Below are 27,655 nucleotides of genomic sequence, written 5' to 3'. Positions count from 1 at the left end.
GATATAATTCAACAATAAGTGTTCATCACTTTAAATGAAAGATTTACAGGAAATGATTGAAGAATTTTGGAAGAAAATAATGTGTCTGAAAGGATAGGCAATGTGGTTGTTCGTCAAGATTTCTTTCCCTCCAAGTTCCGTGCCCTCTCTAATTTTATTGCTTAAAAAACATCTAAAATTTAGGGGACTCTCCATGTTGCAAAGTCACATGTACTGTAATCATTCTTACAGGATAAAAATTTAAATCTCTGGAATATATCCACTTTCCTAGGAAAAAAGTTAAAGATAAATTGAAGAAATAGAGGATACTCTGAGCAATTGGAGGGGATGCTGGAGAGCAATCTCACTATTTTATCCTTTGAAAAATGGACATTTGTGACTGATGGCTGCACAATGGCAACCATTGGTAAATCAGAGGAGACACCACATGGTCTCACCCAGTGCCTGTCAGCTGTCTGGGGGGTATTTTTAAGCAAACTTTAACATCCTTTCAAAAAACCACTGACTTGTATAAAAGCAACTGATAGGAGATGGCAGTTGCAAGTTCAAGTGAGAAGGAGTACTGAGGAGGGAGGGGCTGCCTGACTGCCACAGGGTGGGGAGAGACTATCTAGTAGAGTTGGGGACTATCAGGAAGTCCCCAAATACCCCAAAGATCAGCTGTGGATTTCACCCTGCAGATTGAGTTCTGAAAGTTGGTGAAAGGCATCAGTCTATCCTTTGGTCAAATCCCAGCCCCAGCCCACATTAAGGAGAACAGTTGGTGGATTTTTTCTGCAGGCAGGAAAAATCACATTCCTTAACTTGTCCCACATTAACTCCCTAAGGACCAGTCACCAGCCTCTTCACTCAGGTTGAATAGAGCTTGGTAGTCAGGGCAGAGCTGGCATACTCTTCTACCAACTCAAGATCTGGAGGAATGCATCTTAACTGGAGCATGTAAATCAGTTGGGACTGTTGCTATTGTATCAACCTCCCTGCTGTGTAGCAACCTCCCTGCTTGAGCCACTCCCCTCCTACTCAGGATTAGCATTGGAAACCCCCAGGATTATGGTCCTATAGGATTTCAATCTGCATTCCTTGGGAGTGGGGTCTGATGTGGCTCAGGAGTTCATGGCCTCCATGACAGCCATGGGCCTATCCCAGATCAGAACCCAACACAGGACATGGTCACATACCTAATCGGGTTTTCCTCTTGCAGCAGTGGCAAAGTGATCTGGAATTGGGGGAGCTCTCTGTGACTCCCTTGTCATGGTCAGATCATGCCCTGATAGCCATGAGATTCTCTGGTGCTGCCCCCTGCTGCAGAGTGGCAGAACCTAATAGATTGGTCCATCCCAGCGACTGATGGACCTGCAAGGTTTCTGATGGTCTGCTACACAGTCCAACTGAGGCCTTCATTGCCGCCTGGAATGAGAGGGCGGCTGTGGCCTTTGATTGGACTGCACCCATGTGTCCTCTCCTTTCCTGTGGATCACTTTGCTCTCTGTGGTTTATGGAAGAGCTGAGGGAAATGAAACGGGAGAAGAGATGTATAGAGCGCCGCTGGAGGCCAATGAAGGATGAACTTGACCGAACATGGATGAGAGCCACTATTAAGGCCTACCTTGTGGTGGTAAGGGCGGCAATACGACAATACTTCACCCCTGTTGCATCCATGAATTGCCATCTGGCAGCCTTGTTTTGGGTGACCCAAGCCTTTCTGGGCAAGGGGAACTTGGAGATTCACCTGCAAGACCAGGTGACAGAATTTTCATTTGTCGGACAAAATCGCTCAAATTCATTCCCAGTTAGATACTAGCTCTGGTGCAGGTCTGGTGGAGATGCCTGGGGCATAGTCTTGCCCTGTTATCTGGGAATGGTTTGAACCTTTTAGGCCTGAGGAAATGGACAGGGTCCTTATGACCGCAAGCTTGGCCACCTGTTCCTAAGATCCATGCCTCTTCTGGCTAGCTAAGACTGCCTGGGAGGGTCATGTAGCTGGGTTCTGATGATGGTTAATTCCTCCTTGAGAGAGGGGGTTGTTCCTTTGCCTCTTAAGAAGGCATTGGTTCACCTTCTCCTGAAGAAGCCATTGGTGAATCCCACTATAGTGGACACTTTTTGTCCAGTGTCCAACCTCCCTGTTTTAGGGAAGGTTGTGGAGAAGGTGGTCGTGCAGCAGCTTCAGCAGACCCTGGATGAAACGGATTATCTGGACCGCTTTCAGTCAGGATTCAGGCCTGAACATAGGATGGAAATGGCATTGGTCGACGCTTTTGGATGATCTCTGGTGAGAGCAGGGTAGTTGTCAGGTCTGCGATGTTCAAATCCCAATGAAGTAAAATCTCGTGCAACCCAAGTTAGGTTCAAAAAAGATTTCATTTATTCAAACGTACATGCAACTCTAAACAAAGCATTGCTGAAACTAAAGCCCGTGCTTTTCCCACTTTACTTTTACCTCTACTTCTTACCCCCCTCTTTCCAGGCGCCAATTGTGGTTCTCACAGAGGTGCGACCTTGCACTTCCTAACCTCCGATAACAGTCCACCTTCCTGGCCCGATAGCATACCAATTCCTTCTACTTCACTTCCTCCCTCCCCCCTCCTAAAGAATGGCAGAAACAAAGTAAGCAACTACTACATTAATAATTTGATTGCTGAAGGTTCTGACAGTAGTGCATCTATCCTGGCTGTACTTGACCTCTTGGTGGCTTTCAATGCCATTAACCATGGTATCCTTCTCAACTGGCTCCAGGGATTGGAAGTGGGCGGCACAGTATTGTGCTGGTTCTCTTCCTTCCTTAGGAGCCGATACCAGTCAGTGTTGATTGGGAGTGAAAGATCCCGCCCTTGGCCCCTACTATGTGGGGTGCTGCAGGGTTTGGTGCTCTCCCTACTCCTGTTTAACATCTACATGAAACCGCTGGGAGAGATCATCCATCACCATGGGGTGAGGTATCATCAGTATGATGATACTCAATTATATCTCTCCGTAGCTTGTGAATTACGTGATGTTGTGGATGTCCTGTCCTGGTGCCTGGAGGCTGTAGGGGTCTGGATGGGGAACAACAGGCTTCAACTGAACCCTGGCAAGACTGAGGGGCTTTGGGTTTTAGGGCCTTCCAGATCTGGGACGTTACCATTTTTGGTACTGGATGGAGTAGCTCAGCCCACAGTCTGGGGATCCTTCTGAACTCAGAACTCCTGCTCGAAGAGGGCCAGGAGGGCCTTTGCACAATGTTATGCTGTGCACCAGTTGTACCTGTTCCTGGATCATGAGGCTCCGCTCACAGTTACTCATGCCCTGGTCACCTCCTGCATGGGCTATTCTAATGCACTCTACATGGGGCTGCTCTTGAAGAGTATCTGGAAGTTTCAGCTGGTGCAAAATGCAGCAGTACAGGCAGTTATGTATGTCCCTAGATGGACACATTATACCTCTGCTCCGTGAGCTGCATTGGTTACCAGTTTGCTTTCGGGTCCAATTCAAGGTGCTGTTTTTGACCTTTAAAGTCCTACACGGCATGGGGCCAGGTTATCTGAGGGACCACCTCTTCCCAATTACATCTACCCATCCCATCAAGTCCAGCAGGAGAGGCATTCTGCAGGTCTCCTCTATGAGAGAGTTCCACCTGATGGGACCTAGGAGGTGAGCCTTTTCTGCAGTCGCACCTGCCCTCTGGAACATCATCCCTCCCAAGGCGAGGTTAGCCCCAGCCCTCATGGCCTTCCAGAAAACCCTCAAAATGTGATTTTTTCAGCAAGCCTGTGGATCCCCTAATAGAGAGATGCGTGTTGGCTGTATTATATATAATATTTTCCCTTTCATGGTCTTGTTTTCATCCATGTTTATTGTTTTGTTTTTGATTGGTTTTGTAGTAGGTTTTAATAGTAGGTTTTATTGTATGCTCCCCAGAGTCACTTTGTGAGATATGCGTGACCATATAAATTTGATAAACAAACAAATTAATACAAAGCCTGAGGGTGTTATTTTATCTCTCACTGCTTCTTTGTGCTCAATTACATTTTGATGTCTGCCTTTACCCTTGTGTTAAGGTTGTCCCTTTAAAGACAATGGGATTTCTCATTGTGATCATTTATAATCTGAAAGAGTTCAGGTTATAAAAAACAGTAATATGAAAAAATAATGGCTGTTTGTTAAAAACAAGTTCAGATTATGAAATTTATTAATTTATTAAGCTTGGATCTTCCCTGCCCAGAAACGTATTATACAAGGTAATAAAAAATATAGTACAGATAAAAAATGAAGTTGAAATTAAAATATTAAATCTCATCCAATTAAAACATTCAAAAATATGAGTAATAAATAATAGCACCCACTAAATTAAAACTTTTTTTAGCAGAAAGACTTCTTAAATGCTAATAACCCAGCTGCATAAAAGTTTTTTTGTTATTGGAATGATAGACACAAAACTAGTCTGAACGTCCTTTATATTATTTTCAGTAATTAAACCATATTAATCAACATTAATTTCTAATTATATAGATAAGGTAGATGGATGGATGGATTTAAGTATACCCCTTCAGAAATGTCTTATCATTTGGTTGGTTGCTAGGGTTGTAAGTGAGAAAAACAGTATGTCCGTGCATGTGTATATTAACATGGCAATTTTGTGCAGTTCTGAATTTATACTTTGGTAAGCCACAGCTGCGTTCACACAAAACGCTAGGACATGGTTTAGCAATGATTTATCCAATTAACCACTATTAGCATTTTCTCCAACCTAGCGAAGCTATAAACTCTGTCTTACAACCCACAATGGCTGAATTCCCATAACACATCAAGTCCAAACCAAAGAAATCATATTTACTGTGTTATTGAGAATCAAGCCTACTAGAAATACTTTATTTATCAGTAATGAGGTTATCCTTCTACAAGATCCAGAAGTCAATGCAAGATTTACATTTCATTTGAGATGATAAAGTCCCAGCTCCTCCTATTCCTCTATCCCTTCCTCTATTTTTTTGCAGCAAGGTAGAACCATTAGTTTGGTCTTTCTTCAAAGTCTACCTGCTAAAGGCTTATCACCAGAATTTTTTCCCTTTTCTTTTCTTTTTTTTTTGGTGCCTTCAAGTCAGTCTTGACTCCTGGCAACTACCTGCAAAGTCCCTGCAGTTTTCTTGGCAAGATTTCAGAAGTGGCTTGCCATTGCCTTCTTGGCAGCGCTGAGAGAAAATGGCTAGCCCAAAGCCACCCAGCTGACTTTGTGCCTAAGGTGGAACTAGAACTCACCGTCTCCTTGGTGCCTCTGCTACATCAAACTGGTTGTCTTCCTACTAGTGTCCAATTAGAATTCCTTCTTAGCTCTTTTGTTAAACAAAGAGACTTTCTACAACCGGGTATGAACAATTATCCTTGGTCACATGTTATTCAAGTCTTCACACTTCTCCTTTGACCTGTCTTCAACTTCTGTGGAAAGCAAGCATTGTTAACATCTGCAGACAAAATCTAATTAAATTAAATCTTAATACCTTTTTTTTTTCAAAAGGAAAATTGTCTTCTACATTTGACTGACCATACAGTGCAATCTGGATTCTCTCCAAAATGATAACTAGGCACTTTTCTAAATGTGTGTTACCTTAAGGTTTAAGGCTATGATTATTTGTGGATTGTGACAGCTGACCACACCACTATATATTTTCCAAAATTAGAGAGGCAATCTAAGCCTTATTACTATTCCTGTTTAAACCTCTGAGTAAAGGCTTTCATTGGTTTTATTTGTCCACCTTTCTCTTCTGTACTGTACCAATAAAGTTGCAGGGTTTCCATCCCCTTACATTTCTTCTTGGGTTGAATAATGCTTTTTATGAAAGGAATATCATCTCTAGCTTTCAGATACTTCTTGGACAACGAAGGCACAAAATTAACCAGGGTGGAATGCTTAACTCAGCAATCTCAAACTCTGCAGTGTCAAGGAGAACGGAAAGAAGACAGAAAGAGAAGTAAAAAAGAACTGAACCCAAAAATCTGCCACCCACGGAGTATTTGGGGTTTTGGATGAAATGGAGGAGTAAAAGTATCATTATTTGTTTTCTTAGAATTAATGAACTGCTGTGTGTTATGTATGTGGGTGTATTTTGTATCAGTGTCCAATGGATGTTATGATGAATTTTCATCTCTGTGTAAATGAAGTGAATAAAAAGAACGTCTATATTCAAATATGAATATTCCAAATGTGATAAAAATCAGTAAATTTAAATTTTGGATACAATAATAATATCTCAAGGGGACAGCTGATGTCATCAATTTTCAAGGCACACATAACAGATGATAATGTTCTTTGCTCCCTGTTTGCTGCATATGTCCTCCAAATAACAGATCTTGAACGCTTACATGAATGTCTAATGTTGAAATTATAATGTGAATTTCAAGAAGAAACTTTATTTCCAAAATCTTAAACAGCTGACCATAGAATTAATTATGATATATTTATGCAGCAATTTTGAATGCAGAAATGTAAGGTTACGCATAGATCAAATGATTTACTGACTAGTTCCTTTTTTTGGGCTAACGTGATTCAGTGTTGCAAGAAAAGCCACAAGTAAGGTCTAATACCCACACATTCTAACATTAGCTTAACAGAAAAAAAGGTAAAGCAACAAGTATTTGTAGAGTTTTCTGTCTAAATCACAACTTTCAGTGTGAATTGTATTTCTTATAGACTTATAAGACTTATAAGACTTATAGACAGGCAAATGGATATTTATGAACATAGGTTAAATTTTGGTGACTCAGGCTGTCACCAAAGGTCAGAAGAGGTCTATTGAATTTAGTGTGACTAACTTCTTAATATTTATGAATAGGGCTGCATGGCCATGAGTTGCATGGATTACCTTCCTTTTCTAATAATAAAAGCTTGTGCAAATCAGAGTGGAAAGCATACTAGGGCCACATTGTATGTAAGTCTGATGTAGGAAGAACAAAGCAGAATAGTTTGGAACAGAACACCTATTACAAGCTTTGCTTCTCTGACTTCAATCTTCTACCTTTTTCTACTGTATAGATGGACAGAGATATACGCATGACTCAGAACAGAACAAAAATCTATGTATAGAGGCCAAATAGAGGATAAATAATCACAAAAGAATAGCAAAAGAAAAGGAAACTCTTAAAAAGAAACAGAAAATCTATTAATAAAGCAAAGAAAGGCCTTGAAAATACAAAAAGAAAAGTAGATATACAATTGCCTACAATGCAACAAACAAAATTCACACAGCAGATTATTCAGGCTCCATGAAGTACTGAATCATGAAGTTGAGCAGGACTGATTGATTATACGCCATCAAGTTGTTTTTGACTTCTAGTGACTACATAGATTTTCTTCATGACAATCTATCCCTAACCTGTTCTTTCAAGCCTCCCAATGGTGCACCATAACTGAATCCACCCACCTTGCTGCCGGTCGTCTTCTTCCTCTCTTTCCTTCCACCTTTCCCAGCATTAGAGCCTTATCCAGAGAGCTGGGTCTTCACATAATGTGTCTGAAGTAGGATAATTTGAGCCTGGTCATTTGTGCCTCAAGTGAGAACTCTGGGTTGATTTCTTCAATGATCTACTTGTTTGTTTTCTTGGCTGTCCATGGTATTCTCAGGAGTCTTCTCCAACGCCAAAGTTCAAAGGCATCAATATTCGTCCTATCCTGCTTCTTTAAAGTCCAACTTTTGCTTCTATAGAGTGTCATAGGGTAATGCCATAGCTTGCATCATTCTGATCTTTGTAGGTATAAACACATCATGGCATTTGAAGATCTTTTCTAAGGCCTTATGGCTGCTCTACCAAGTGCTAGTCTGTGGTATATTTCTTGACTGTTGCTGTACTGTTGACAGTTGATCTTAAAAGGCAGAAGCTATCTATTACTTCGATATCTTGTCAATTCAGTTTAAAAGGTTGCAATATTTGGTACAGCTAGAATAAGACCTATTATATTATGAAAATCACCAAAAAGTAGGCATAGCACTTGTTTAAACTGCTACTCCAACATCACTAAATTAGTCCTCTAGCTTTCAATTTTTAAAAATCTCACTGACAAGTGAAATCATCACCATTCTCTTCTTCTGCCTGTTACCCAGAATTGTTCCTCAAGCGTACACTTTGTTCATTCATTACTTGCATCCTTCATACCTGTAGGATGAAGCAAAACAAATAACTGTACATGCTTGTGTGTTGTACAGAAAGTAAATGAGTGGCATTTACAAGATCAAAAATACAATGTTCTAAGATTATTTTACCCTTTTACTTTTCCCTTGACATTTGTTCATTTCTGGGGACTTTTCTTTTTAGCTATTATAGAGAGCTCTTCAGTAAGGAAGGACACTTGGATATTATGATAGCTAGTGTATTATTTTTAAAATACAATTTAAAAAATCTCATCATCTTGGTTTCCTTTTTTTTAGCTTGATTCAAAAGGAGCAAATTTGTATGAATATTTTATCTCATATTGCTAACAATCATGCCCCCAACATTAATTTGTCTTAAATTCTGATCAGTTGCAAGAAAAGTAGGAGGTAATCACATTTATTTCAATGGTACTTACTTACTGAATGCAGTATCTTTTAGTTTTACCACAGATAATTATGTACGAAGCATATCATTTATAAACTGCAGCCATCTAAGTTAGCTAGCAGAACATTGCTGCAATGAAATACCTTAGCATCTGTGAATGCTTAAATGTGCGTTCTTAATTGTCTTCGGAACCATTTTAATTTATGACATGCATTTTTATTTAATTTTATTTTGCAACTAAGCCCTCCAGTTCCGTAAAGCTTCTTTGGAGGCAATGAGAAGACTTCTGAGTAAGACAATAAAAGAAATAGGTATTATTTTGGCAAAACGTTTCGACATGCCATTTGCCGTGGAAGCTGCTCATTGCTATCCCATGAGCCCTTGATGCTCGCAAAACACGAGTTCAAAAAGAGTTACGTGCAGAGGTTTAACGCTTTCATACAATCTGTGTGGTGGAGATCTACGACATCAGCCGACGTGCTGCACCGCCACCGCAAGCAAGCGAGCATTCCAGCAAGAGGCGCCTCTAAAGCGCAACGCGGACCGGAACGCCAGCGAGCCGGGCCCGAAGAGCGCTCCTTCCCGCCAAATGTAGGGCGGGGCGAGGCTGACATCGCGCCGCGACTTGCTCCGAGGGTGTCTTCTCCCGCGGAGATGAGAGCGGGCGTGACGCGCGCCCCGACGATTGCGCTCCGCGGGCTGCACGAGGCGCCTCCCAGAGCGGCCGGGCGGGTGGCGGGCGCCTGCCGAGAGCGCGCTCCAGACGGGGATACGCCTCCTTCCCCGGCTCCTTGCTGGGGGCTCACCGCCGGAGATGTTCACCAGAGCTGTGAGCAGGCTCAGCAGAAAGCGGCCTCCGTCAGGTAGGGGCGTTGGTGCGGGTGGGGAATTACCGTCACGCTCCGGACAGCGAGCGATGGTCCCGCTGGCGGAGCGTGATGGCTTAGAAGCGAAATGCCGCTTGAGCCCAGCGATTGCTAGTTGGTTTGCACGCTCAGGGTTCGGACGGGGTGGGTTTGCAGTTCGCAAACTCTGGCTTTTCTGTGCCGGAAGGCGGTGGATTAACACTCAGCGCCGCCCGGGGTTAGCTCACCGGCTGTGCTTGGCTATTAACTTTGCTCTTCTGGTCCACACACCAGACTAGAGAAGCTGCTCTGATTGCTTCCCAAGGTGGTGGTTGTTGCTATTATAATTATTATTAGCCTTTCATCCCGCCTTGTATTTATCGCTCAAGATTTCGCTCCCCGAGTGTCAAAACGCAAGGGGAAGTGTGCAGCCGAAAGAGGAAGGCAGAGGAGGCTGGCTCGCTGCTTGGCAGGGTGGAATTTTCAGACAGAGCAGTATTAGCCAGGCAGAAAAAGGAAGAGGGAAAGAGACACGCACTCCAGGGCTGAGAACTCCGTCCCGTCTGGCCCTGCAGCTGGGTTAGAGATATCTAAATGAATTAAGGAGCATGTGAGAAATGCGAGATAAAACCAAGACTACATTCTTTTCCTTGTGAATCAGGTTGGATTGCTCCTGCAGACGGGGGAAGGTCCTATTAATTTCACATGTCTCTGAATATGCAATACGAATCAGAACTGTAATAGAAAATACTGTAATGGATCAGAGAACAGACACCCCTCTTGAGCCAGCTTCAGTTCATTTTGATTTTTGTTCAAATCCTAGAGCTCATCTTTTATGGAAATCAGTTTTGCAGTATGAAACTATTTAGAGATGGAGCGATTACTAGAAGAATGATGGAATAATTGTCCACATCCCATATACTGTGCAGAACAGCATTGTCCTCCACAGAGAACAATTTGTCCATATCAAAAAGTGAAAAGCCCAGCCTTGCTCAAAATTGGGTCATCAGGATTCCATTGAAGTGCATAAAACTTCAGTACATTGTTTTGTTTTGAATAGCTAGAAATAGTGAACCTTTAAGAATGAATGGATGTTGAAAGTTAGATTCAGTATTTGCTAATAACTCATCCTGGTTTACACCTCTGTTTACAAATTATTGTATTTTTCATTCACATAGTGAGAATGATTCATACTTTGGTTTCAGCATCATGTTCTTTTTCACCTTGTAGAACAGGATTAATCTGTTCTAGGATCCCTGTCTGATAATTCTTTTGTTTTTGAAAGCGATGCACTGTACAAAAAAACTGGCCCAGAAGTAAAGTAGTTGCTTGGAAAGTAACTTATGTACAGCGTTAACTATACAGACTTATTAATCTCCATTTGAGGCTGAAGTTGAAGAAGCTAATCGGGTTAAACTTGATTTGCACTGACTTGGATGAGAGCAATAGGAAATCTCAGGGCTATAGGCTAGACTGGAAATAAAAGCTTCCTAAAAGAAGAGCATGTCAGGCTACTTCTGTATTGCTGCAAAACATTACATATGACCCCATATTGTCACCAGGAATCAAACTCAGTTTGAGTGAGTCTTTTTACCTTCCACATTGAAGAATCAATGCCCATTACTACACTGTCTGTAGTATGCAGGACGTTTCCTCATTTTTGTGTAAGTGTCAAGCATCTATTAGAATATATAGAAAGGACATTCCCGGGCAAATGACCTTCTTAAATCCATTCTTTCTTAGATTTCCAGCAAACTTTTCCAATATAGGAAGATGGATATTCTCTCTGTAATCTTTTCTCTAGTCTTGATGATTTATTCTGCAGCCTGTCCTTAATTCAAATACTTAATTATTCTTGTTCCTGTTTTCTGAATCTTTTCTCTTACTAGAATTTTTATGTCCAGATTGGGTTTTCTGCTCTCAAATGTCAATATTTGATACAAAATATATCTTCTTTGGAAATAATTGAGATTATATAATTTACCCAGAAATGTTCAGTACTCTGACAAAGTATATAATTTGGTCAAATTAAATCATGGCAATACAGTAGTTCATGTGTTAACAGTTGGGCTGCAAACAAAAAGCAAAGGATTCTAAAGCTGGGTCTGAAAGGTGTTAAAGATGAATCATTGTTCATCAATATTGCTTGGTGAAAGAATGGTGTGATTTTAACCTGGCTTATTTCTTGTTAAACATGATCTGCATGCCTGATAAATGTTCCCATCTATTCTGCATATGCATAACATCTTTTAAGTTTCCTTCCTTATATTCCAAAGAGAATGTTTGGATTTGTAATTTGAGCAAATCCAGACATTAAAAACAAGCCACAGAAACACAAATGTACTTTAGAAACAATCACTACTAAAAAAAAAAGAATGTGTGTGGAACTTCTTAAGTGAGCCTGGCTATATGGAAAGTAAGGTTTCTTTGTTTTATAGCTATGAATTATTTTCATCTTCGATTGTTACTTCCAAGCTTCAGTTTCCAAGCAATAAAATGTATTCCTATGATTGTAAATTAAAATTTGTTGTGGATAAATATGTGGCAACGTTAGTGCAATTTTATCAGTTTTCTACAAATTGCAGATATGGCTGTGAATAGAGAATGAAATAATATGCAAGTTATGTTAGCAGTGATGTAATAAAGATTGTAGCTAGTCTGTTTCCTAACTTAAATAAAATAGATGCACTATTTAGACAAGGGAAGCAAAGGGACAAAGTTGTTTATACTAATTGAATAGGATCCATATGTCATTTCCACTGAAAGCAATGGGACAAATTCATCTGAGTAGGGGTCCAGCCACTAGTATTAACTGGTTATATATTTGTTTGCTTGTTAATTGATGGCGCAGAGGAAAAAATGAGAGAAGATACGCTAAAACTGCTTCCACATGAAGTTTTTATTGTATAATTATCCTGCCTTAAACATAGGATTAGATAGGAAGTTCGGATGACATCTTCCATTTGGAACCCTCCCATGTTATTACATTACTTCTTTGATTTCTTACCACAAAGCCGGGGGGGGGGGCTGGGAGGAAAGATAGGCAGAATAACGGCACAGTGCCTTTCAACTGACAGAGAAGCAACCGGAGCGTACCTTAAATATTTAAATAGTTTCAGCTGAGCTGAAAGCTCTGGGATTCTTACACAGGGTTCTAAACTTTTTTTTTTTACAGTACTTGGAGTAGAAATGCTTACTGATTCAGATGTATCTAGAAATACGCTTCATAATTCACTGTACAAGGATACATTGGGATTGCACTGTTGTTTTATATGAACTCTTCTGACTTAAGTCTGATTGTGAGCTACTCAGAATCTGGCTGATTAAAGCAGCAGAAAAATCCAATTGATTAATCGAAACTAGACAAGCTCAATAATGAAAGTCATTTGTATTCATTTTTGCCAGTTATGTGGATATTTCTGGCAGCACCCAAAATTTAAGAAAAAACTTTAATATATAATATGCACACATACTATTGAAAGCAACTTAGAGTTAACAAGAAAGACATTAAAACTGGCTTAGTTTTCCAGTTTTTTTTTTTTATTATTTTCCATAAAACCACATAAATTCTTACCTCTTTTTTAAAAACAACAACTGGGTATTATCACTGTCTGTAAAGACACAGAGACTGTGTATGTAGAGATCCTTGTTTTACCTGTTACTTGATTTGTACCCAACACATGGGGAAGCATAATAGACTTGCCATTCCTGATACTGAACTGTGTGCTTGTTCTGTATCACCATCCCATTCTCCATTTGAAATCTCACATAAATCAATCTGTGAAACCGCTAAATTTAGATAATTCTCTTCCTGTAGCCCACGGATGTTCAATTGCAACTTTTTGATAGACATTTATTAATCTTATGTTTTAGCATAGGAAAACTTTTTCTCTATAATTATGCTTAATATTGACAATTATTAAAGCCCAAATATAAACCAAACATTTGTCATTTTAATGAAAACAAGCTAATGTACATCCAGTAAAATGTTCTTTTCCGTAGTCATGGCTGCTAGGTTTTTTTTTCCCCCTAACTAATTGCCAGCTTCCAAAAAAACAATAAACAGTTTTCTGAGCTATATTGAGCAAAGACACTGGATGGTTCCCTCAGAAGATCAAAAACTAAATCTAAATAAAGATATGAACCATTTCATTATATCACTGTTCTTGGCATTCAGTAACTCTTCAATAGGAAAACAAAGGAAAAAATCAAATCTTAATGAAACTCTTTGATCCATGTAGTCATTATTCCAAAGAGAAGCTGCTGAAAATAGGATCCACGTTGGATGACATTAAATGTATAATTTCAACTTCATATTTTAATAGAAGTTATCAAGGGATGATTATTTTCTTCATGACTGCAGTGTAGATAGAAGTTTAGTCCTTCACACCAAGTACAGTCTTGTTAATAGTATCCCCCTTATAATGTAATCATTAGTATCAGTACAAGTTTATTTTTATAAAGTACAATTAGAACATGGGAAAGAATTTGTATCAGAATTACTGCTAGTCAAAGAAAGATTAAACCTAACATGTACTCATTATTCAGTAGGCCCACTTTGTTAAATAAACAAACAGTACTACAAGGCTTGCATTTCCAGAACTATGGCTAGATCTGAATCCCGCTCCCTCAGATCCTTTCAGTTTAAAAGAGATGGGAGTATCTGCTTATCAGTATAGATTGTTGTATTTATTTCTATCTTAATTTAAGTTGTGGACTTATCCTTTAAATAAACAATAAAATTCAAGGGAATCACAAATAATTTTTAAGTTTAAGAACTGGGAAAAAGTAGACATGATTAGTCCTCAGTATTTTTTCAGGCATGGTTTAAAAGAAATGGTGAGACAGCAGGAAGTGAAAGAGTATAGTTACTAGCAGATAGTCGTGGCATTCACTAGACAGAAGATTAATTGCACTTTTTGTCTAATGTACAAATGCATGAAAGAACAATTCAATTGGATTGTACTCCAGTGACTTTTGACTCCATAATTTTTTCTTGTCCTGCAGAAGCCAATTAGCTATCTGAATATCAGCTTTAGTGGAACTACCAAATCTGGATGGCTACTAAATGGTATCAAAGAGTTGTTGTTACTATTACTTTTATTATTTATTCGATTTGTGTGGCCTCCCATCTCATCTAAGCGACTCTGGGCAACTCACAACAACAGTCCAATAAAAACAAGTTAAAAACGAATATGGAAAAATATACTGGGGCCAGTCTAAGGTCCCAAGGGATGATATTCCACATGGCAGAAAAGGCTTTCTTCCTGGGTCCCACCAGATTATGCTCTTTTGTAGATGGGACCTGTAACATGCCTGTTCTGATGGTACGGGTAGATGTAACTGGGGGAAAGCGGTCCCGCAAATAATCTGGTCCCATGACATACAGGGCTTTATAGGTCATAACCAGCACCTTGAATGGCTGGGTCTAGCAATGGTTTCTTGAGATGGGGGCGAGCCACTGCCTCCTTAAGAGGTGAAGGGACAACACACTCTCTCAAGGAACAATTAACCACTGCTAGAATCCATCCACATGTCACCTCTTGGGAGGCTTTCGCCAACCAGGAGGGGCATGGATCTGACAGGCAGGTGGCCGAGCTTACAGTCATGAGGACTGTGTCCACTTCCTTAGGCCCAACAGGATCAAACTCATCCCAGATAACAAAAGAAGACTGTATCCCAGGCACCTCTAAAGGGCCTGTGATAAGGCTGGTGTCCAACTGAGGGTGATTTTACCCTCCAGATGCCCTGCATATTCCTCTGCACAGCCCTGTAGGTAAGCCTCCAAGTCCCCCTTAGCCAGGAGGGCTCGGATCACCTTAAACGGGGTTGCTAGAAAGCTATCCATGGATGCAATAAGGGTGGAGAAGCACTGACGCTTTAAAGAGTTAAAGCTTTTTGTATCTCTTTGCTCCATTTAATGATTATCCAGATTTTTTTCAGCTCTGATGTGGTAGCCCAAGCCTTATAAATGTCAAGTGTGGCCAGTCATCTTTGACAAGAATGTTTCAGTTCTGTATTAACAGAATCACAGAATTGGGAGGGACCATAGAGTTGGCAGGGCAAGGACTTCTTCACAGTGACATCAAACCCTGGAATTCCCTTTCTTGGGAGCTACTTCTGATTAGTTGATTGACTTTTAGTCAAAACAAAGCTACTAACAATAAGAGAGAGAAAAGTATCAGTGTATAACTTGGAGAAAAATCTTTCTATGTGGTCACTAAGAGTCAGCACTGACTTGATGGCACATAATCAGTATTAAAGATTGGAGCAATACAGGAATAGCTACAGAAATGAATTTCTGAAAAAGACAAGTAATTCATAAGACTCAAATGAAGTCTGAGCATAAACAGTGATTTCAAAATGTTAAGTGTACACATTCGGGAAAATGGGAAGGAGGAGGTCATGTTGGGAAGTTGAATTTGTAAAAAATATACTACTGTATTGTTGCCGGTCTTGTAAAATAAAAGGTAATTATAATTTGACCCAATTTAATAGTAATTTACACAAAATTCAAATAAAAACAAAAATGCAACAATTTATAGGGTTTTGAATGATAACCAGGAAATGAATGTCTCAGACTGTTTTTCCCCTAAAGATTATAGCTTGAAGCTTTATACATATTTTATTGTGAAAATGTGTTTAAAATCCAGCATTTTTTCCATTTCCTCCCAAATAAATGACATAATATTTAAAACATACAGTTGTGTGAAAAAGAAAGTACACACTCTTTGAGTTCTATGGTTTAACGTATCAGGACATAATAAAAATCATCTGGTCCTTAGCAGTTCTCAAAAGTAGGTAAATACAACCTCAGATGAACAACAACACATGACATATTACACCATGTCATCATTTATTTTACAAAAAGAAAGCCAAAATGGAGAAGCCATGTGTGAAAAACTAAGTACACCCTTACTGCTTCCATAGGTATGAAGAGGCTAAGGAGCAGCCAGGTGCTGCTAATCAAATGCCCATGATCAATTGATCATCAGCAAGTGTGACTACCTCTATAAAAGCCAAAGTTTTAGGAGTTTGCTGGTTTCCTAAAACTTCTGGAGCATTGGGGTGTGTATTAACACAATGCCAAAGAGTAAAGACATCAGCAATGACCTTAGAGAAGCAATTGTTGCTGCCCATGAATCTGGGAAGGGTTATAAGGCCATTTCCAAACAATTTAAAGTCCATCATTCTACAGTGAGGAAGATTATTCACAAATGGAAAACATTCAAGAAAGTTGCCAATGTATTGTCGAAGGCTTTCACGGCTGGCATACGATGGCTGGTGTGGGTCTTCCGGGCTGTGTGGCCGTGGTCTTGAAGTTTTGTTTCCTAACATTTTGCCAGCACCTGTGACCGTTATCTTCAGAGTGCAAGAGCACAGACAGGAGCAGTTCTCTCCAGACAGAGAACTGCTCCTGTCTGTGCTCCTGCACTCTGAAGATGCCGGTCACAGGTGCTGGCGAAACGTTAGGAAACAAAACTTCAAGACCACGGCCACACAGCCCGGAAGACCCACACCAGCCAAAGTTGCCAATCTTCCCAAGAGTGGACATCCCAGCAAATTCACCCCAAAGTCAGATTGTGCAATACTCAGAGAAATTGCAAAAAATCCAAGAGTTACATCTCAGACTCTACAGGCCTCAGTTAGCATGTTAAATGTTCAAGTTCATGACAGTACAATTAGAAAAAGACTGAACCAGTATGGTTTGTTTGGAAGGGTTGCCAGGAGAAAGCCTCTTCTCTCTAAAAAGTACATGGCAGCATGGCTTAGGTTCGCAAAGTTGCATCTGAACAAATGACAAGACTTCTGGAACACTGTCCTTTGGACAGACGAGACCAAAGTGGAGGTGTTTGGCCATAATGCACAGTGCCATGTTTGGTGAAAACCAGACACAGCATATCAGCACAAACATGTCATACCGTCAAGCACAGTGGTGGAGAGGTGATGATTTGGGCTTGTTTTGCAGCCACAGGACCTGGGCACCTTGCAGTCATTGAGTTGACCATGAACTCCTACGTATACCAAAGTATTCTAGAGTCAAATGTGAGTCCATCTGTCTGACAGCTAAAGCTTGGCCGACATTGGGTCATTCAACAGGACAATGATGCCAAGCACACCAGCAAATCTACAACAGAATGGCTGAAAAAGAAAAGAATCAAGGTGTTGCAATGGCCCAGTCAAAATCCAGACCTCAACCTGACTGAAATGCTGTGGCAGGACCTCAAAAGAGCTGTGCATAAACAAATGCCTGCAAACGTCAATGAACTAAAACAATGTTATAAAGAAGAGTGGGCCAAAATTCCTCCACAATGATGTGAGAGACTGATGAAGTCATACAGAAAACAATTACTTCAAGTTATTGCTGCTAAAGATGGTTCTACAAGCTATTGAATCATAAGGTGTACTTAGTTTTTCACACATGGCTTCTCCATTTTGGCTTTCTTTTTGTAAAATAAATGATGACATGGTGTAATATGTCATGTGTTGTTGTTCATCTGAGGTTGTATTTACTTGCTTTTGAGAACTGCTAAGGACCAGATGATTTTTATTATGTCCTGATATGTAAAAACATAGAACTCAAAGAGGGTGTACTTTCTTTTTCACACGACTGTATATGGATATATATTTGTGTAATTGTTCTGCTACATAATCCTCCTTTAGGAAATATTCCAACTTGCTTACGAGACAAATGTTTAACATCTAGCGCTATTGCCTTTTTGGACCTCCTTGAAAAAGTTCTGTCTAGTTTATCAGCTTGGAGAAGATGATGTATATAGCCTTAGTCACATTTAATAAAGTCACATTCTTTCATATATACCATACAAGCATGTCTACTCATTTGAATAAGGTTTTGATGTCTTATAAAATGTTGCTGATAGCTTTGCTGTGTGTGATGCAAAACAGGGAAACATGATTAGCCACAGAAATATAGGATGTTGCCTTATACCAGGTAAGACTATATTCATACTATATTGCATTTTTCTACCCTTTGAACCTGAATCCTGAGATCTGTAGTTAATTGCAGATTAAATTACACGACACTGAAATATATGTTTGTTGGATCTCATCATCTTCAAAACTACAAATTAATTGAACAGTCTCACAGCCTTTTGACAGATGGAAAGTTCCGCAGCTCTAAGTAGAAGAAATACACAAACTTAATTAACTTTATTTTTCAGAAATAACTGACAGTGACAGCAAGTCATGCAGTAGCCATCAGAGCCTAAATGGTACCACAAGATGGGCTCAGTCTTTGGAAAGTTTGCTGGAAGATCCTGAAGGTGTAAAGAACTTTAGGGTTGGTATCTTAAGTATTATTTACCACACAGACCTAAATACAATTTCCAACCAATTAAAGCTATATCTCTTCATTACAAAAATCAACATTATGCAAGTAATTTATTCTGAGGATCCTGATTATATTAGTGGCACTTGCTTCTAGGGAAAGATGTTTGAAGTTCAAATTCATAATCGTTGAGGTGATAGATAAGTGTGCCAGTTCATATAAACAGGGGTGTGAAACTTTTGCTTGAGAGCCATTACTCGGTTTCTCCCCTAATCCTAATCCTCTCCTCGAAGTTGCATGAAGATTACTAGAGAAAGTGATGTCCTTGAGTTGAAGTGGATACTGAAACCTATGAAGTATACTATAAGCTTTTAGACATGGGTACAGAGCTATTTTGGGCAAAATCTGCACTTGATCTTTGAGTGGCAGTGAGGGTTGCACTCCATTAAAGTGGACAAGGTCAGGATGAAGAAGGATGGTACAGTCCAGCTTCCTTGTTTTAAATCTTGTCATATTATGGGACAGAGGATGCATGTCTTTTTTGAGGTTGCCCTTGTTTTCTGGAATGATCTCTCATCTGGTATATGACAGGCCCCAACTCTGCTTGCTTTTGGGAAACACGCTGAGACCTGTTTTTTCCCCCAGGCATTATAGGCCAGTTGAGTGCAGTCCCCTTTTGGTTGTTTTGTTATGGTGCTTGGTCACCGTTTTTATATTTTGTATTTATATCACGTATATTTCAATGTTTTGCATTTTTTGGGCTTATTGTTTGTTTTTTGTTGTTGTATGCCGCTTAGAGTCATATTGCATAAGTTGGACAGCCTTATAAATGTAGTTAATAAATAATAATAAACTTTAAATAAAGGAAGTTGATCCAGAACAAAAAAAAATAATCAATTAAATTGTGAATATAAATAGTTCCTCTTGAATCCATTTTCCATTAATGCCATATGAACAATTGCAGTTTGGTAGCAACTTTTGTAGAGGCTCTGAGTTGTAGCCAGATATTCAGGGGAAGCAGCATATTGCCGCAGACACTCAGTTTGTACATACCTATTTTAGAGCTTGGCATTAAATTTGCAAGGATGTCAGAAAATCCTGTTTGTTCTGCATCTGAAGGCCTTATTTAATTTACTTAATACTAAGAAATTATGGTAGCCATTATATAATACTAGTTAAATTAAAGGATGATGATAATTCTTAAAAAGAAATGAGATTTCTTCTTGCATAAGGGCGGTGTTCAAAATGGAAAGTTAGATGTAAATTTCAAAGAAATGTGGAGTAAAGTTATGATTTCAAATTAAAAAACCCAAAGTGTCAGTCGATATTTAAGAAAAGAATAGAATATTTGGGACAACTTAAATTATTTTAATAATTGACTGCCAGGACTTCTCAAAATGTCTCAAAATATAAAGTCACAATTAAAGTAATTTAATATTTATTTTACTATTGCAGAAATCCTAACCAGAAGTTAACCAGCACTGAGTCAGAGGTTATACATTTATTTAACAGTGTCAAATTTTTATTCGTATGCCCTTCTACTCTAGATGAAAGTAATAAAGGCTGAATACTAGGTTATGATACTTTATTTTAATAGCTACTTTTTCCCCTTATCAGGACTTTTTAAAGAGAGAATTTAGTGAAGAAAATGTTTTATTCTGGCAAGCTTGTGAAGAGTTTAAGAAGATACAAGATAAAAAACAGGTATTGACTCCAAAATCAAGCAGAACACATAGGGCCCAGATGAACTTCACTTGATATGAATATACAGTGGTACCTCGGGATATGAACGCCTCTATTAACGAACTTTTCGGGTTATGACCAGCTCCGGCCGCAAAAATTTACCTTGATGTGCGAACTCCGCCTCGGGGTACGGTCATTTTTCCGCCCTGACACGTGGTCCGCGGCCATTTTCCCGCCCTGCTGCGTGGCGCCCGGCCGTTTTCCTGCCCCGCCGTGTGGCACCCGGCCGTTTTCCCACCGCGCAGCACCCGGCCATTTTCCCACCCCTGACGCATGGTCCGCGGACGCCAGAACAGATTAACGGTAATTACATTGAACCTTATGGGAAAATTTGCTTCGGGGTGCAACCAAATTCGGAGGGCAAAACGGATTAACTGGATTTACATTGAACCCTATGGGGAAATTTGCGTCGGGTTACGACCAACTCAGGATACGCCCAGAGTCACGGAATGGATTAAGTTCGTATCCCGAGGTACCACTGTACATAGAAAACAGTACAGTCTACATCTACCATATTTATAGCACACAAAACTGATCAGATGGAAGTGGTCAAGAAATCCCAGATTATTAAACTGATTGAGTATTAGTGAGGGTTGATATTATGGTGATTCATCATGTTTGTTTGTCTGATTCAAATGTCTTTTATACGTTTAAATTGTCAATAGGTTTTTTTTTATTACATATTAAAATACCTTTAATACTATAATTTACTAGAATATTTCTTATTATTTTCTTCCTTCTCTTCTTGGCCATTGCTGTCTGATTTAAGAAGAGGATAGGTAAACTGAATTTTACATCATATTTCCCTGTGAAATGTTTTCATAAACTGAAATGTAAAGTATTGATTTCATGTTTTTGTCAATTCAGTTTTTACAGAACATAATCCTGTAAACAAATAACAAGTGTAAGTTGTTTTTAAAATTAAGAAGTCATAGCTTTACCTTGGAAATATTGCCTAGAGCAGGGTTTCTCACTCTTGGCAACTTTAAGATATATGGACTTCAGTTCCCAGAATTCCCCAGCCAGCATGCTGGGAATTGAAGTCCACACGTTTTAAGGTTGCCAAGGTTGAGAAACTCTGGCCTCAATGAATGACATCTGAATGTCTTGGTACCAGTGAGTAGCAACGTGATACTTGTTGAAGTATACACTAGTTTTCTAGAAACTAGCATGCAGTGACTTGCATAACAACATGGTCCCATGAAAGATGATGTACGATAAGAATAGGAAGATATTATAAAAACAGCAGTTTGGTTGATCAAGCTGTAGATAAAGTGCTGATTTGGGAACTGCATATATCAAGAAGAAAGATGAATGTTAATCTGATTCTATAATTACACCATGATAGTACGTATTTAACTTCTGTTGCATCATTCTTTTGTTAACTCTACAAAGGAAGGTTATGAGTCATACAGATTCCAATAGATGCAAAATTTGGCTAGCTATTCATCATGTTTTTTTTTTCCTACCATGAATCTCTGTTAGAACAAAAGCTATTTGATTAATTAACTGTAATCCTTTTTAGTCAAGGAATCAGCTATGCAGAACAGTTAAGACTCTGTTTGAAATGACTTTTCTGAATACATGATAGATCACAGTAAACATGGAACTTGTCTTACAAAATTCATAAACCCCAGCCACCACAGCCCATAATTAGTGTTGTAGGATATAAAAATGACTGCAGTAAATAATTGATTATGTGACTGATTATAGTTAGGCTTATTTATAGAACAGTGTTCTGATCATAGAATGCAGTTCTCTTTTCTCCACCTTTCCTCTGTAGGTTCATCCTCTCTTTAGGATTGGAAAGACTGTCTGAAACAGGACGTGTGTGGGGCAGGGGGACTTCAGGAGGAAGATGGGCCATTCTCCTCTTGCTTAAATGGAATATTTTTTTTTGTAATAAGTTTATTAAATTTTTAATAAGAAACAGTAAAAACTAACATAAACTAATATTAGATGAAGAATATGAAAAAAAAGAGGATAGTAAAAATCAAAAGTGCAGAAAAGTAAAAGAGAATCAACAAAAGAAAAAAAAAGAATTGACTTCCAACCCTCCTTGCAACAAATAAAAGTAACAATATACATCAAAGAGAGCTGAACATACTACTTCGAGAGTCTGGGGGCCTTGCTGAGTGGAATCAATTTTGGTAGGGGTGGACTAAGTAGGTGACCATGAAAAAACAGACAGAAATATCACCAACACACTTCAATTTTAGATATTATCATTTTATCATCACCTTATTTTAGTTAACGATCAATAATTGTAGGATATCATAATTTAAGGAGTAATAATTACACTATAGGATAGGCCATTTGACTTTATGTATAAATGACATTTAGGCGGCCAAATTATAATTATGATATAGATTTTACTTGATATTATTATATCTAAGATTTTTAATTAGACATGTTATGTGGATTTTTAGTTGTACTGGTCTATGACTGTAATAAACTGATTGATTGATTGACAATATACATCAAACTCTTGCTCTCAGTTTACAGTTTAACTCCCATTACTTCTATTAACCCATATTATTTCTAATCTTCAAATCCATACAACATAATTTCATTTTTTCTGTTTCCCGCAAAAAGTTCAAAAAAAGGTTTCCAATTTGCATTAAAATTACACAGTATCTTTTTTTAAATCAAAGCCATCAATTTTGCCATCTCAACAATTCCATAGTGTCATATCTTTCTACCCTTATACATATAAAAACATTATTCCTGTTATATATAAAAACAAAAATCTCTTAAATTTAATAGCAAATATTTTTTAACTTTAATCCTTATACACAGATCCTCAAAACCTCATTATTCAGTCCTGTTTTTTTTCCATTAATAACTACCAAAAAACCTCAACCTCAACATATTAACCATAATCAAATAAGTTCACTTTGTAAGCCTTCTATTTACTTTTAAAAGGCTTGATCTTTAATCCTTTCAAATAATGTCCCACAGGTTGATTCTCCATTATTTTCTCCTTATCTTCTTCCCAAAACAGCCCCAGTAGTTTCTCTTTGTCTTTTCCCAGGAACAATCTCACTGATTCAGCACAATCCTTTTGCAAATCCAAGATAAAAAGTCTTTCTGAGTCACTCTTCTTTTCCATTATTTGTATGTCCTCTTTAATCATTATAACATCAATTAATTTCACTTGTAAATCTACTCTGGCATCCTTTTCCACATCACTCTTGTCCTTTGGCATTTTTAAATCCATTTTCAAATCCACAGCATCTTTGTTTATACCACCTTCAGAGTCCTGCATTTTTTTTGAACTCCAAATCCACTTTCAAGTCAGTCTCCACCTCCATTTCAAAATTAACCATCTTATCCAATCTGTGCTTTAGCTTTTTTTCAAAGGACTTAAATTTAGCTCCTAATTCATCAAACATTGATTGAAATGAGCATAAAGGAGTCGTTTTATCTTCTAACGACTGCTTCAAGGGACCTCTTCTAACTATTTTCTTCTTATTTTTTCCCCCAGAGCAAACAACCATAGGTATTATATAAGTGAAAGTAAGCAGACAGTTCATGCCCTCTGGTGCCTTTCACGCTGTAATTGCAGGCACGTGCCTTTCAAGCTAAAACTTCAGGCACATGTCAGAGGAAACACATAAGGAACAAATTAGAGTCTTCTTCTGTTTTAAGAACTCAACCAATTAACATGCACCACCTAGCAAAACAAGAAACTTTCCCATGGAAAAGGCAAACTTTGTTATTGCATATGGAGTTTCATAGAAAAATAAACTTCTAACAAATGAATCTTCCCTTTTCATAATAAGTAACTGTTAAGTCTCTTTTAAATTTCAATTTTCCTCCTGCTTTTTGAGAATTAATCAAATTCAAATTAAAGCTCTATTTCTTTTTTAAAATATAGTCACAAAAATAAGGATAAGCCCCAAGATAATTACTTATCTGTCGCAAAGGAAGGTCTCTCTTAAATTCAAAAATAGTTACGATCCACAGTGTTTAGAAATGAGGTTCGGTTGGCTCTAGTGTCCATAAAAGATTGCACTGCAGCTTCGAACAAAGATGGAGCCCCCACCTCCTGGCCACTCAATTCAAAAGCTGTTTGCTGAAGCTGCTGTCTCCATGATTAGCATTCAAGGAACAGCTGTCCGTAGACCATACGGGACGATTTCCTCACTTCCTCCTTAATCCAGAGCAATTTGGTCAGCCAATCAATCTAGCTGCGGTGCCATCTCCCCTCTCGCAGAAAGATGACTAAGCCGCCATTGTCCCCACCGGAAGTCATGCTTAAATGGAATAATATTCAATTAGTGCAAAAAGTTCTTAAGATCCAAGCCTATTCATCTGCAATGTAGGGGAAATGACATGTGTGCTTAGTAAATATGTCCTTCTCTTCATAGATGCAAGCAAAGGCAAATGAAATTTACAGAAATTTCTTGTCAAATAAAGCTTCTTATCAAGTCAATGTAGAAGGGCAGTCTCGTTTGGATGAATCAATACTGGAAAAACCTCACCCTCTGATGTTTCAGAAACTTCAAGATCAGGTAAAATTCTGAAATTTCCTTAATTATCTTGTGAAAGATGAACAACTGACTGCTGGTAGCAGGACAGATTCACAGTAACAATAGATTTAGAAGAGGCTCTAAAAACAATGTTTTTCTCCCAATAGGATACCTAAGTCTAGGGTTAGAGTTAACATTCAAGAAAAGAACTTGACAAGTGAAAACGCTTAGGAAAGAATGTATTTATGACTTATCAATGAACTTAACATTAAAATTCAGAAATAATTTGAAATTAATGCATGTTTACTTTGTAAAGTACATTTTTCCTTTATTTCAAATGCTACAGTTGATGACATAATGCACTGAACGTAATTGTTTTTTAAAAATCTCTGGGCAAGCATGACAAAGATATATTCTAAAGTTGCTGTCCTCTCTTAAAATTTTAATGCTTTTCATTTGGAAGAATCTGGCTGACATTGCTTTCTAATTATTTATGCATTTAAACTACTGAATATTTATAAATTACTTCAGTCCCACCTAGTTTTTGCCACATGATACTTCAGTTAATGTATATTATCACTGTGTACAAGTTAATGTTTCCACTGACTCAAAAATATCACCACATTTCTTCCACATTGTCCCATTCTTTCTCCAAATCTAGATCTATTCTACCTCTTGCTTAGATTTGGGTATAGTCCAATACATACATGCGCGCACACACACACACACACACACACATATATATATCATTGTGTCCTGCCACCTTCCCCTTATCATTAATTCTCCAATGCAGCCAACATCTTAGTGTAGAACAGTGTTGTCCAAACTTGGCCACTTTAAGATGAGTAGACTTCAACTCCCAGAATTCCCCAGCCAGCATGGCTGGCTGGGGAATTCTGGGAGTTGAAGTCCACTCATCTTAAAGTGGCCAAGTTTGGATAACACTGATGTAGAAGGAAAGGAGGAGCAAGCCTGGATAATTTAACAGGTAATTGAGCAGGCCCCTAGTAAGCACGTATATTCTTTTGAAGGAATTCTGCTTCCTTTTGCAGAACAGTCTTAGTAATAGGAAATACTAATGTGCTGTATATTTTAAAAATGGCCAATTTGCATTCTATCCACACCCTAAATCACAAGAACACATGCCTAGTGGTGGATTTTAAATGTATATCTGCAAATAAATAAATAAACAGCCTGCTGATGGTGTCAGGTCAATCAGTTAGGAGGGCTCATGGCCTGAAAATTCTCCTGAATTACTGATGTTTAATATTCTTTATGTAGTAAATTCTTTATGTTAAAAGAGTATTTAAAAATAAGTTTTTACTGCTGCCAGCATTTCCCAAAGACTTCAACATATGACTGCTGAATATACCGCAGCGGCTTCACTCAGAAATAATTCTAACCTATGGTTTCTTTATCCATGGCTTACTGAACAAGCCATAGTGGCTTCTTATTTTGTATACAATTCTTACTTAAAATGGGTGGATTCATACACTACAGTAATCAAAGAGCAAACAAATTATAGTAGAAATTAGTTTATGTCTAAACCAGGGCTGTATTAACGATAGGTGTCTGCTACATATGCTTGTTGTCCTGGTGAATGTTTCTAAAGGACTTGAACTGCAAAATGTTATATGGTTGAATATAATAGTTTAGTTTCCTCATTATACCTTTATTTGCTAGTCACTGCATGGTAAGCCAGAAATGTAAGACTTCAGTTAAACTAAATTAAGCTTGGGGACAACTTGATGATTTGAAAACAGACATCACTAAGTTTCTAACCTAGTAATCATGGTATTTTAATTGACACACAAAGATGTGTGCTAATTTAAAAGCTGTTTTGAGTTCTGAGTTCTTGTAGCTGTGGTAAAAAAATGATAGTGACTTACTTTAAAAAAGAAAAAAATAAGCAAAGCACTTTGTGTCTCTTAAAGGATCTTCTAATCAAATGGAAAAAAATCCTTTTGCGTAACAGGAAAGGTTATAAATCCATATATAATCTGTGGTTGGGGGCGCATCCTAAATATTCAGCTAATTATATGAGGACTATTATTGCTAAACTGTGGGCAAAAGTCCTGGGAGTATGCTATCATGCAAAACACTGTGCCAGCTGGCTTGAGGTTACAGTTGTGTACTCTTGCTTTGAATTGGTCTCATGCTGAAGGAGGACTTCAGCCAGCACCCGCCCTATCTGCCTCAAAAAGTAGCATTTGATTATCTTAGCTAGTAACCACTTTCTCAAACTGGAGAATTATATACAAGTTTGTGTCATGTACAACAACATGATATGCAGTTGGTACCGTGGGTCACTTTGTAATGCTTTCTAGGCTTAGGTCAAGCAGCCTACCTACCTGCTTGTTTTGTTGAAGAGATGAAGCAAGCAAGATAGACGTGGAGAGAGGGAAGGATAATGGTAGAGAAGGACTGAGTTGAGCAGATTCTCTGCCCAACTTTTTTTTTTCCAAAAACCAGGAGAATAGTAAAGAGACCATGGGGACTGCAGAAATCAGCTGTTCATGGCTCTGTCAAAATGACAGCACTTCTAGCTATGTAGTAATGTTGCTTTGACAAAGAGCTGTGCATGTTCACAACAAATTCAAATAACAAACAGATGGATTATTTTTTCTATTTTTTAGCACATCCGGGCTTGTATAGGGTGTATCAAAAGTCAGGCCCCATAGGCCAATCACAGTATGTTTTATTAATTAATATTTTTTCAGAGAAAATGTTACTGTACAATGCATCATTATGTAATGATACATTTAATGATGTATCGTACAATGCATTTGATCATACAT

The 27,655-nt window shown here is 38.5% G+C and overlaps 1 protein-coding gene across 1 annotated transcript in view; it reads left to right on the top strand.

Annotated features, from left to right (window-relative positions):
• The first annotated feature begins 8,944 nt into the window (after positions 1–8,944).
• RGS10 (regulator of G protein signaling 10) overlaps positions 8,945–27,655 on the top strand; it is a 28,044-nt gene continuing 9,333 nt past the window's right edge. Inside the window, exons 1-4 of the mRNA XM_088132152.1 lie at positions 8,945–9,368; positions 18,533–18,651; positions 20,257–20,343; positions 24,756–24,899. Coding sequence (XP_087988278.1) covers positions 9,320–9,368; positions 18,533–18,651; positions 20,257–20,343; positions 24,756–24,899 — 399 coding nt within the window. The 5' untranslated portion in view covers positions 8,945–9,319. The remainder of the gene's footprint in view (positions 9,369–18,532; positions 18,652–20,256; positions 20,344–24,755; positions 24,900–27,655) is intronic.

Source organism: Python bivittatus, unplaced genomic scaffold, assembly GCF_059951505.1.
Source record: "Python bivittatus isolate LINGU-HERP-01145 unplaced genomic scaffold, Pbiv_v1 ctg000980_np1212, whole genome shotgun sequence".
In the NCBI taxonomy this organism is placed as follows: domain Eukaryota; kingdom Metazoa; phylum Chordata; class Lepidosauria; order Squamata; family Pythonidae; genus Python; species Python bivittatus.
Note: the sequence above shows the minus strand (reverse complement) of the source record. Positions and strands in the feature narration are given on the sequence as shown.